The following is a 12,952-nucleotide window of genomic DNA, read 5'->3' on the forward strand; positions in this document are numbered from 1 at the left end:
TGGCGCGATAAGCTTTGATAATAATTTCACTCAACACCAGCGAACTAAGAATCTAAGTCGAAATTTCACAATCACAAGCATATAGAGAGAAGAGAGCTGTAACAATTGTTTATAAAAGCTTCGCCGAAAAGTTCTTTCCATGGCTGTAGGTATACATATGTGTGTATGTATGAGTATATGAGGTTTGGAATGAACACCAGCAATATTTGAAATCAGTTGCAATCTCATTCGTGTACTGGTGGTATTGCGAGCGAACGTTCAACGGGTCGCGAAACGTCAAAACCTCTATTCAGTCCACTGCCAAAGTTGAGGAGGTGATTTACGCTCTCACTTGGTATTTGGTGTTTACATATTATTCGTAATGCTCAGGGGTGGGCAAAACCTTAGCATGTGCTAAGAGACCATTTCCTTATATGTCAAATTGTCCAACTCAAATATAATTGCCACTCAACCTGAATAATATTAAGTTTGATGCATTCAGAGATCTGCAATGAGTACTAATAAAATTAATATACTTAAGTCATGACTCATAAGTGTGAAGGGTATATGGAGGGTTCTGAACAAGGGCAGGCTACTCGGAGCGGCTTTTTCGTTGCTCAAGATAAGTGGATGGGGTGGAGTCGCTGGAGAAGAGGTACAGTGTGCTTTTCACGCATGGAGAGGTGGTTTTCTATAAGGAGCTCTTGGTCAATCTTAGCGGTAGGCTACCGTACCACTGTAGTGTTTTTCAAGCAGAAGCGGCTGCCTTAAAGGGGGTGTTAGATGTACTGCTACGAAGTGCAGCCACTATCAGCAAAGTGAACTATCGGTCTGACAATGAACGGCAATAGTAGCGCTGAGGTCGTTAACTGTTCGCTCAAAACTAGTCAATGAGCTTTTGTTCTCACTAGAAACAGCAGCTAACTATTTCATAATGGGACTGGTCATGGCGAAATCGCTGGCAACACTGCAAAGCCGATGAGCTAGTCAGAGGGGCACCCTTGCCTCGCTCAAATCGGAATGGGACCGAGTACTTAGCAGGCGCTGGTCGACGATCAACTCTGGAGACTCTGCGACTGCGTGATCATTTCGGATTAGTATGGTCCAACGAAATTGTGTACATACAAAATGGACAACTGCGTTGTTTTGTGTACATGCCGGCCATTGTTATGTTGCTGCCTTCTTACAAATGTTCATGTAGCAGCCTTCACGACGCCATTTTCAGTTCACTGTCGTGCTGCTGCAGTCTGTCGCGGTCATTGTGTTCAGCAATTTACTTTTTACTCATACTCTAGCTATGTTTAACATGCATAAATGTGTTTTTGTTGATTATGTTTTTTTGCCTTATATTCACTATTATGTCCAATTCACATAGAACTTTTGCTTCGCTTTGCGTCAGACATTTATTTTGACAGCAAAGTTCGATGTACCCTTTAGCATCACATAAAATGTTTTCGACGCGAAGCCAAGCAAAATATTGGTCAAAGCTTTTTACGCTTTGTCAAGCAACAGTCGCCATATTGGTTGGAGAAACACTGAAAGCAAAGTATCCATTGTGGAATACTCTTTGTTTTTTGTGCTTTGTCGTTTTAGTGTGAACTGTTACGCAAAGCGGGGAAAGGTGTATTGACCATGTCAGATTGGGTATCTGTATGTTAAAGACGGATAAGTATGCGAATGAAGTGGCGTACGTATCGTACAGGTATGCCACAATGAATGCGCTACGCAAGTAAACAAAAATCAGCTGTTCTTCCCTATGCAAAAGTTGAGAGTTGTTCTACCGTCTGCTTGTCCAATAAAGTACACATTGCCAATCTGTCGCTCTCTATATAAATGCACACATTCAACTCAGTTGTCAGTTGCACACTTCTCTGCTACTAAATCAACGTACCCGTTCTGATGCGGTCTTATGTGACTGGGCCTTTACTCTTTCTAGTGTTACTCAACAAACGAAAGAGTATAATTGCAGATCTCTGGTGCACAATTTCAGTACGTCATAGACCCACTGCTTCGTTTTGTCACACTGTAAACGCAGTCGTTTGGTTGTGGTCGTGTCCATCCCAGGTAATGTTTAATAGATCGGAAATGTAATGCAAGTTTCGAAGAATTTCACAACAAAAATTATTATAAGCTAATTCCACAAAAGAGTAACACAAAAGATACGAATAATATTAGTTTTGCCGTCGCTTTCTAAAGTCGGTAATTTTGTATGTTTAGTGCAGAGTGAAAAGATCTGAAAACAAAAAGTACACTGAAACAAAAATTATTACAAATTTCAAATACTCCTATACAAACATGCTTCAAGGCAAAGAAACAGAAGAAACAACGACGAAAGCGCCACCGGCATATATCAATGCGAATTATATACGACAAGCACTGGAATGTAACGTCAGTGGTAGCATGTATGACGATAAGCGTGTTAATGTATTGGAATGTGTTTTCCAATGCATCAACGAGGAAGGTGCAAACAATCGTAGTGATATCTATAGAGCTCATGTGAAATTCGAAGAATATCGGCTCGGTCGTCCTGTGGCAGATAATACAACGCTCATAGTGAAAGATGTGATAATGGATGCGGCCACAAAGGCGAACACAAATGAATTGGTAATGTTTCAACACGTATTGCCGAGTATGAAGCGTATACTGTCAGTTATCTCGGATTACCGGTATGGAACTGATAAGTATGTTCCTAAAAAAAGGGGTCTCAAACTATTTGCAGAGTAAGTAAAATATTAAATGTTAGTTTACAGTGATGCTAGAATAGTCGTATGTACAGGGTGGTTCATATAGCGCGTATTTGTTTTTCAATGAAGAGAATTTATCCGCTCTTCAGTTGTATATTCTGCATTAACCCTGCATTGATAACTATTTTCAGTTGCTTATTTTGCGAACGTGGTAAATGTGAAATCTTCGTAATGGAAGATTTACACGCACTTGACTATCGTCCCCTTGAACCGCGCTATGGATTAGATTTCGAAGAATCGAATATCGTTATGAGTAAACTTGCAGATCTCCATGCAGCGTCCATGCAGTATATGAAGGAGGTGGCTGTGCAAAATTTTTAAGACTCATCCAATAAATAACCTACACGTTTTCTTCCGTTCCAAAAAGTTTCCAAATATGGTAGCAACACTGCTACCATCACCGCTCTCCAGTGGCATTAGTCCGACTCGCCGACAGGCTGTTACAGCGTTCGAAGGCATGCGCAATGCTATTAAGATGGTTGAACAATGGACGGGCTTTGACGGTATCGCAGCATCCATGCGCATATGGACGGAAAACTTCAATGAACGTCTAACACAGGTGCTGAGAAGACGACGTTGTCGTTTCAATGTTATTAACCATGGTGAACTCTGCACGAAGAATATTCTCACACGGTTAGGAGTTAAAGATAGCTCTGATCCAAACATTGTTATCGTGCCTAAGGATGCTGTATTTGTAAGTAAATGACTTAGCTAATTAGCAAATAATACAAATTTATATTTCAAAAAATAGCTGGATTTTCAATTGTCCTTTGTTGGCAGTTGTGGTTACGATTTAAATGTCTTCCTCTACACTAGCGTCAGCGTGGAAGTCTTGAAATTACATCGTCATGAGCTGCTACGTCACTATCACGATCGCTTAAAGGAAACCCTTAAGCGTTTAAAATTCCAAGAGCCTGAATTACCCACTTGGCAGACATTGATAGATGAAGTATACGATCTCGAATTCATTGGTTATTACGCTTTGCTGTGTTTGTTGCCATTAAGTTGTATGGACGGCGTAGCTTCCACTGAGGAGCATGAGAGGCAACACAAATTGATGTATGAAAATGAGAGAGTACAGGAAATGCTTCGTTATGGCTTGACGCGCTTAGCTCAGTTGGGTGTGTTAGACTGTATAACTAGTGAAACGGATATTCCACCGAGTTGATGATGTATGTATGTATGTACATATGCAGTTTAAATAAAATCACAACGAATGGTGATATTATACAAAAAAATAGTATTCTGAATTAATTTTACATTTTGAATTTGTCAGCGTTTTTCTAAAACACCTTTTACTGCTCTTTTGTTAGTCAGTGTGTTGAAGATAACTCTTAAGCTTGTTCTGAAAGTTATATATGATGTTATAGAAGTTCGATCTCTCTTTGGAAGTTACTGTAGATTTTGAACTATCGCGTCTTCTCAGAATTTTTTAATACACCTACTGTTGCCCTTTTGCGAGTCAGTGGGTGAAGATAACTCTGCTGTTTGTTCTGGAAGTTCCCTTCTTATAGTACCACCTTAATTGTGCTCCTAATTGTCTTTGAATATTCATTATATTTTTTAGTTGATCCATTCTGAGTCCCAAAAAATGAATGGTTTCCTTAGCTTGAGGCTATTGTCATTTGAGTAGGGTAGAATGAGATGTAGGGCTAAGGAAGTATAAGTTATTATATGGGGATTCTGAAGTTAGTCTTTTGAGCATGGGTTGTGTTCGGAAACTGTGCGAACAGTTATTAATCGACTGCCCGATCATCTTGTTTATGTCGTCCTGATGATGATGGTAAGACGAATATCTAGGAGTTTTGTAGGTTCTGCAAATAGGCTTGTTGATGTGTGGATTATTTAGATGGTTTCTGATTATATTTATTGCAATGGTCCTATAACAAGATAAAAATTGAACTGGACGTAAGGAATCCCTTACGCGTCACTCTTGAAAGACTTCCACTTCTTAAAGTAGATGTATTTTTACAACGGAATCAGCTATGCTGTTGGCACCATAGTTGGTAGAGAAAGACATTATTCGCGTTAGTTTCTTTAGTTAACTTAGTAACACATATTTGATTTTACATACTAACTAAATATTTTTTTTTAATAATTTCCATTTCGATGTTATAATAATTTCACTCATAACATCAACGAACTAATAATCTAAGTCGAAATAATCCCTTGAATTAATAAATCAGAAGTGTGGGCGCGTTTATATCAATTTCACAATCACAAGCATATTGAGAAGAGAGAGAGATAATATTTGTTTATAAAAGCTTCGCTGAAAAGCTCTTTCCATAGCTATAGGTATTCACATGCATGTACGAGTATATAGGGTTTGGAATGAGCAGCATATTACTGGTGAAATCAGTTGCAATCTCATTCGTGTACGGGCGTTATTGTCAAAGAACGTTGAGCGGAAGTTTATTGAGGGTTTGCGTTTTGGTGGTTTATCAATAAACGTAAATACATACAGAAAAAAAATACGAAGATTAGTGTGTAAGTAATCGTTTAAGTTGTGATAAAAAAAATGTGCACAAAGCAAGCCGAGTCGACATTACTACCGTCCTACCTCAACGAGGACTTCATTAAAAATGCATTGGAAAGTCACTTTAAGGGCGCGCTAGATGACAGCAACAACAATAAAGTCGAAATTTTGGAATGTCAATTTGAACGTGCCACAGCAGAGGGCGAAAACTTTTGCAGCGTCATCTACCGTGCAAGAGTACAATTTCGCTTGCACGGCGCAGGCGCGGAAAATTCAAATGAAAAGCGCGAAATAACGGTTATTGTGAAAGATGTGTTGAGAGAAATAGCGGAACTCGGTTCGAATGAGTTGGCTATGTATAAACATGTGCTGCCTGAAATGCAGAAGATACTTGAACAAGCCGCTGAGAAGTCTGAGATTGGTGATGCAGCTACGGCGCCGAAATTTTATGCCAAGTAGGTGTAGTAGTAATCCAAAATAATAATAATATTTTTACATGTTTTCTATTTATTAATTTTAGTTGCTACTTTTGTGAGCGTAACCCACGTGAGATTTATGTTTTAGAAGATCTAAATGACGCCGACTATCGCCGTATGAACCGTTTCGTAGGTCTTGATTTAGAAGAGACGAAAGTCGTACTAAAAAAGCTTGCAATATTCCATGCCGCATCAATGAAGTATATTGAAAAAGTGAGTGAAGAATGTTGTAAGTAGAGGAAAAGTTGAGGTTAGAGAGCACAAAAGAGCTTTGCAGAGGACTAACGCTAAGCCTTGAAGTTGGGTTGCGAAGTGGGGGACTAAGAAAAAATGAAGACACCAATTAGAAAAAATTACAGACTGTCACTGAAATATGTACATACTGCTTCACTGACCCCATAAATTAGGTGTATATGTATATTGGAGTTATATCTTCCTTCGTAGAAGAAATCATACTGTATGAATACCAATGAGGTACTTGACGTAAGCTTCGAGAGCTACGTTGCTGCTAATACTAAACGCTCTTGTGATCTCGAAAAGACAGCACTTGAGTAGTAAAATGTATATACTATAAGACGACAGTTGATCCAGTGCTCATTGAGTTGACTCAATGCCTCACTGGTTTGAAGACAACACTTCGGTCGGGTAGCAAAATGTATTTACTATTAGGCGACAGTCGCTCCAACACTTCCAATCACGTAGAATACATTTACTATTCGACCTAACCAAAAAGAAAGCTCCATAAAGGGTTTATATAAGCGTCCAGGATGATGGCGGCAAAACCATGAATTGCGTTGGGACCGCACACTATAAAGAAGTTGCTCCGCACAGAGGAGAAAGTGGCATTGGCAATAGGCAGCTGGGAACGCCATGCCAAGCTACTTCTGGGAGGGTACAACCTTGCAAGGTGTAAAGATATGAACAATCTCCCCGAGACAAATTTCACTGCAGACTCGAGAAGCATTTGTCCAACTAGCAAACTGCTGGATTTGTGAGATGAAACAGGAAACTTCAGAACACCTAATTATAGATTACCCAGTAATTTGTAGAAGCAGGCTCAAAGCTCTGGGCTCCATCTACGTGAACAGGGATCACATTACCTCAGTCGCGCACAGCGAGCTCCTGGATTTGTTCAGAATGCTGGACCTTTGTGACAATATGTGATATAGGAGAGGGCACAATAGACCATAGGTCGCAATGCAAAGCTTCAATTATTTTCTATCTATTTATCTCTACCAGATCATTTAAATTTTTTTCTCGACTTAAACTTTTCCTCAGTTCCCCACAGAATCGGCTGCGCTAATGCCTTCAACACTCTCTAACGGCTTCAACGATGATGTGTTTTTCAATGCTATTGTTGTGGGTGGCATAACAGCGGCGACTAAAGTTGTGGCCGAATGGGAAAATTTTGAAGAGATTGCAAATAAAATGCGCTCATCTGTCGAGAATTTCGACGCGTGGGCGAAGCGCGTAATGCGACCCGAACGTTGCCGTTTCAACGTGATTACGCATGGCGATCTCTGGGCAAATAATGTACTAATGAAATACGCGATAGTAGATGGTAAAAGAGTGCCACAAGATGCTGTATTTGTAAGTTGTTAATAATTCTTTAAATTTTATGGATAAAAATATTTTGTTTTGTCTCTATAGGTCGACTTTCAATTGGATTTTGTTGGCAGCTGTGGCTACGATCTCAATTTCTTTTTAAACACAAGCGTTCAGCTGGATGTCTTGAAGTTACATCGCTATGAGTTGCTGCGCCATTATTATGCACATCTAAAGAAGACACTGCAAATCTTGGGTACCGAAGAATCGGACATACCCAGTTGGCAAGTGGTTCTGGAGGAAGTGCGTGATTTAGAGTTGGCTAGTTACTTTGCGTTGACATGTGAATTGCCGCTTTGCTGCATGGATCGTCAGGACTCGGTAGGTTTGACTTTAAATAGTTTAATTGATCCGACAATAAAAGAAGAAATACGTAAGAAGCTGTTAACAAACAAGCGTGTATTAGAAATGTTACGTTATGGATTGGATCGTTTGAATGAGCTGGGTGTTTTAGATTTATGATGAATGTTTTCAAAAATATATTGTAATTGCAAAAATATGTTTCTTCTTATAGAATTACTCATTCATTTATTTCCAGAGTACATAGTTTTAAGTCCTAATCGGGGTTATTTATAATATGTTTTTGAGAGAAGAATTAAGAAATTTATATATGGCCTAAGAAACGAACAGATTTGTTGAGGTTGGGCAACGGATTAGCATCTTTGATGACGGATTATTGAAAAGGTTTGAGGAGATGTGGTTAGTGTCTTGTGGTAAGTATTATATGTACGTCAGAATTATGTTCAGAAAATTAGAAATGGAATCCTCAGAGTGCCAATGCACATAGGAAGCATTGTATGTTAAGCAGGTTTCCTTGGAGTTACAGAAAGGCGGAGTTGAAGGTGTGATTTCGAGAAAAGCTTCTTTTTTTCACTGGCGTTGACACCGCCTACGTGGTTATAGCCGAGTTTACAACAGCGCGCCCGTCGTTCTTCCTTTTCGTTGTTTTTCGATGATTGATTCCAAGTGTAGTGAGATCCTTCTCCACCTGATTTTTCTCTTCCTCTGCTTCCCCCGGCGGGTACTGCGTCGAATACTCTCAAAACTGAAGTGTTTTTAGCCATTCTGCTGTTTCTTAATTCGCTAACTATGTAATGACGTCGTATATCATCCTTCAATCGACTGCGGTATTTGCCATTGCTAATGCGCAAAGGAGCTTTAATCTTTCGCGAAACCTTTCTCTCGAAAACTCTTAATACCGTTTCATTAGATGTTGTCATCTTCTGTGCCTCTGCACCATATAGCAGGGCAAGTATGATTAGGGACTGGTAGAATTTAGTCTTTGTTTGTCGAGAGAGGACTTTACTTCTCAATTGCCTACTGAGTCCGAAGTAGCACCTGTTGGTAAGAATTATTGCGTTGGATTTCGATGCTGACGTTGTTGTTGGTGCTAATGCTGGTTCCAAGATAGACGGAATTATCTACGACTTCGAAGTTATGATTATCAACAGTAACGTGGGATTCAAATCGCGAGTGCGACGACTGTTTGCTGACAGTAGATATTTCGTCTTGACCTCGTTCCCTACCAGACGCATTTGCGTCGCTTCATTCTCTAATCTGGAGACTTAACGGCGCGGTTGTTTTGGCCACTGATATCGATGTCATCGGCGTACGCCAGTAGTTGTACACTCTTGTGCCAGATTGTACATTCTCTATTCAGATCTCTAGCTCGAAATATTTTCCGCAGGAGTAGATTGAGGAAGTCGCATGATAGGGAGTCATCTTGTCGGCTACTCTACTTAATAAGAAGCTGAGCGAGGGACATGCAGTTAATGACGGTAGTCGATGTTCTGTCACTCTCTAAATAATTCGACTTTCACGTGCTCCCTTTGATCATAGTTAGAACTATTCAGCTGATTGCCTAGCCAACAACAAGGCTTTTTCCTCTGGGATTCTATGATTTAGCCGTAATAGCAGCCGTGTTTGGAGTGAAAAGTGTAGGATTGTTACACCGAGCTATTTAGGTGTCTACTGTTCTGTAGTATTTCGTCCAATTTTTAAAGGTCGTATAGATTTACGAGGGAAAAAGTTAGATCGTTCTAGCAAAAGTAGTCAGTAAGCTCTGAGAGGTACTTAGAGTATCTGCCAACCGTTTCAATAATGCATACTTGTTGCGAAGAGTTCTGTCCACTATGTATAATAAAATAACCACCGCGTCTAATGCTTTTGTAAAGTCAAACGATATTAAGGTATTATTCTCATAAGGAGACAATTTTCTCATGGCCACGTGAATGCTCTCTATGATAGTCATATTAATGATTAGACGGGCTTGGATGGTGAGCAGACTTAGAGAGAAACAAGGTCTCAGCAGTGGTGGTTACTAGGAAACCAGATAAATCGACATAACCCAGCAGAGGTAGGAGAGTACGGATTTCATAATTTCTATCTTCTTTGGGAAAACATGCAATAAAAGCCTGTTCAGACTATATAACTTACGAAAGAAAGCTGTTTAAGCGAATAAAACTCTCCTCATAATTTTATGAGATGAATGGGCAATTAGCATATCATATTAAGTTAGTGACTAGATATATAAAATTGAAATTATATGTATGTACATATGTCACTAGTTTTGCACTCCATCTACTTACTTGGCGAGCAAAACGAATGGAAAAGTATCGTTTATAGGTGGCACACGTTCTCGTTTTAATGGGAAACGTGGAAACTTCTTCATATCTTCCTCGAACCAAGCATAATCATTAGTCATTAGTTGCTTGACGTTCTTCAGTTGTCTCAGTTCGGTAAAAGTATTCCCAGCGGAGAAATTATATTCCATCGGTGGCGGTAGCTTACAAAGGAAGTGATAACCTGGTATTAAAGAAAAGATATATGAAATAGTGTAGAAAGCAAAATACTTAAAATAGTCACCTGTTGTGTGACACTCTTCATTTTGATGCTCCAAAAAATACAATTCACACGATTTAGGCTTTTGATAGTTTTTGAAATTCGATATGCGATCCACAAAATATTGAAAGAGATCGGTAATATTTTGCTTAAACTCGAAACGCAATTCCAAGTTGTCGCTGTGTAGAAAAAATTAAAAATATTTCAAATATGTAATAATAATTTATTAAAATTTTAGTTAGAAATTGGAACTTATAGTTTATTTAAATTAAAAAAAATCTTACATACATATGTAAATGCCAACTTTTAGTTTATAATTTGTATAGTGCAAAGGTGCGTAAGCTTATATCAACTGCACCGCAGCAATTTTCCAGTTGATAAAACATTTTCATTTGCATAATAGTAATAATAGTAAACGCAAATAATGTAGACGCATTTTTATATACATATGTATGTACGTATGAACAATAATGATAATAATGCTATGAAGGCAATGACGCACAGAAATGGAGTAGCAAGCATCAAGCTCAATGTTGCACGAACCATACAATGCCTTTTGCCTTGCTTGCACCTTCACTGGATTTGAAATGTACAGTAGGAAACTGAGCACTAATAAACTTTTAGTTCTGAACAGGTGCATCATCGCCGAATTTGTATTAATTAATGATGCTATGAAAAATATTAAGGTGAAGTGTAGAGGAAACAGGTCGACGGTGTGGATGGTGGGAGAATATTTTTTATCCCATCTTCTTAGTTCAATTTTCGCTTAAAATTATGTTAGAATTATACAGGGTTGAAGTGTAATCAATTAAAAAAGCCATAAATTCGATATGGAAAATAATTTTAATTTATTTTAAAGTGCAAAATGTGTGAAAATGATCATAAATTCTGGACCAATTAACTATTGCTCGATACGACCACCTTTTGCCTTAACTATGTCCTTGAAACGGTCAAAAAACGAATCGCAAGCTGCCTGAATGTGACTTGCCGGTATTTTCGCCCACTCACGGACAATAGCTTTCTTCAGCATCTCGAGACTGGTGTATTTTTTACTTCGGACCTTGCTCTCCAAAATGGCACAGAGAGAATAATCCATTGGATTTGTGAGACGGTGCTGAGTTTTGTTGAAACGTCCATGGTTTGCGACCGAAATGTTTGTTTGCCCACGGCTTCAAAGCAGCCTCCAGAACACTCTCCCGAAAATATGTCCCATTTACTTTGACGTCAGGCTCGATGAAAACCATTGGAGAGCGCCCATCTGCGGTGACAGCGGCCCAAACCATTATTTGTGGCGGATGCTGCCTCCTGGTGGCCAACCACTTAGATTCTCGTATGAACGGTCGGTCAAGTAAACCATATCGGTTTGAGAGTTTACGAATTGCTCAATTGGAAAAATTGTTTCGTCAGAAAACACAATGTTCGGAATTTGACCGCTTTCGGCCAAGCGAAGTAACTGCTTTGCTCTCTCAAGTCTTACTTGTTGCTGCTTCGGTGTGAGACCACGGGACTTTTGGAACTTGTAAGGCTTGACCTTGAGCTCATTTTTCAATATGCGTCGGATGCTGCGGTCGGATATTTTCAGTTCTTTAGCCATTTGATCGGCACTTCGTCGTGGATTTTGCTCAAGTCGCTTCTTCACTGTCCAAACCATCTCACGTGACGTTGCAGTCTTTTGATGACCACCTCGATGGCGTTTTGCGCTGCTACCAGTATCATTGTAACGAGTGATGGTGCGATAAACAAAAACTTAATTCACATTAAGGTGTTTGAGCTCACGAATAATTGCTGGCTGTGATTTTCCAGCTAAATATAAAGCAATCACACTATTACGTTTGAATTACATCGCTGATAACTATTTTTTGTGTTCACTTTTGGCAAAACGCTTTTGTACACTTGTGAACAATACGCCGAACTGTCATTCAGCAAATTTATAAACAGCTGATTCCAATGCGACAGCTGCGCGGACGGTCTGAAGTTGGTTACAGTTCGAGTGCCGGACCCTGTACTATAAATAGGCATAAATAAAATAAAAAAATAATGATAAATATTTCTAATTCTACCAAAATGTGAGTGTTGATCTAAAAAAAATTAAGCGATTGCGCTGAATATCGAATTTTTGACCTATTGGTATTAGTTTGGAACTATTGGATAGATATCCACAGAACCACAGTTAACGCAATGCTAAAATTACCAGCATTTTATAAGAAAAAATGACTTACATTGAAACCAATTTAAAAGTAATACATTTTCCTACAGGGTAAGTATATGCATACACACATTATGTGATAGCTCTAATCATAAATGCAAAGTACCTTCACTAGTATTATCGACGACGTTACACATCTTCTTAACTACGAGTACTCTGTTCAGCTGTCTATCACGTTTGCGGAAGCTTGGTGCGAGTTTGGTCTGTTGGCGAGGTATTGGACTGAGTTAGATGGAAGTGTAGTTGCAGTTATGTGAGGAAACGTCTATGGCAATGTCATTGCAGCGTTGCGCAACGAGTAAAAGAGTTTAAGCTGTGAATGAAGTTTCCGAAAGGAAGTTCAAGTGGTGGCTTCTAGCCGATTAGAAATTCTACAACGAGCTGCTCAACCAATTCGTGTGTAAAAATCTTGAAATTTCTTTTATTGAAGTGTTTGCATGCGTGGCTTTTGTTGACTGTTATCTAGTCATTTGCACGCAATTTTGCGGTGGAAACTCTGGTTGGGTATCGGTGCAGATGAGAGAGAGTAGCGCGAGAAATTCAAGCGATGTTTTTACGCTAAGCTTTGGTATATGCTTGTTTCCAAGTATGGATGTGAGTAGGTCAGTAAAATTTAGACATGCGA

At 39.2% G+C, this 12,952-nt stretch overlaps 3 protein-coding genes across 3 annotated transcripts in view; 2 read left to right on the forward strand and 1 right to left on the reverse strand.

Moving 5' to 3' along the window:
• Nucleotides 1–12,952, reverse strand: part of LOC120776323 — a 59,098-nt gene that overhangs the window by 13,083 nt on the left and 33,063 nt on the right. The window contains exons 9-10 of the mRNA XM_040106852.1: nt 10,146–10,300; nt 9,869–10,085 (exon numbers count right to left, since the gene is read on the reverse strand). Of these exons, the coding sequence (XP_039962786.1) occupies nt 9,869–10,085; nt 10,146–10,300 (372 nt within the window). The remainder of the gene's footprint in view (nt 1–9,868; nt 10,086–10,145; nt 10,301–12,952) is intronic.
• LOC120776325 lies at nt 1,849–3,947 on the forward strand. The gene is made up of 4 exons (XM_040106854.1): nt 1,849–2,699; nt 2,855–3,023; nt 3,091–3,417; nt 3,475–3,947. Exons 1-4 carry the CDS (start codon nt 2,275–2,277, stop codon nt 3,889–3,891), a joined length of 1,338 nt encoding a protein of 445 aa, XP_039962788.1. The 5' UTR covers nt 1,849–2,274; the 3' UTR covers nt 3,892–3,947.
• On the forward strand, nt 5,070–7,796 carry LOC120776326. Its single transcript, XM_040106856.1, has 4 exons — nt 5,070–5,654; nt 5,720–5,888; nt 6,954–7,265; nt 7,326–7,796. Exons 1-4 carry the CDS (start codon nt 5,242–5,244, stop codon nt 7,740–7,742), a joined length of 1,311 nt encoding a protein of 436 aa, XP_039962790.1. The 5' UTR covers nt 5,070–5,241; the 3' UTR covers nt 7,743–7,796.

The sequence above is a fragment of the Bactrocera tryoni genome, chromosome 5 (genome assembly GCF_016617805.1).
Source record: "Bactrocera tryoni isolate S06 chromosome 5, CSIRO_BtryS06_freeze2, whole genome shotgun sequence".
Classification (NCBI taxonomy): domain Eukaryota; kingdom Metazoa; phylum Arthropoda; class Insecta; order Diptera; family Tephritidae; genus Bactrocera; species Bactrocera tryoni.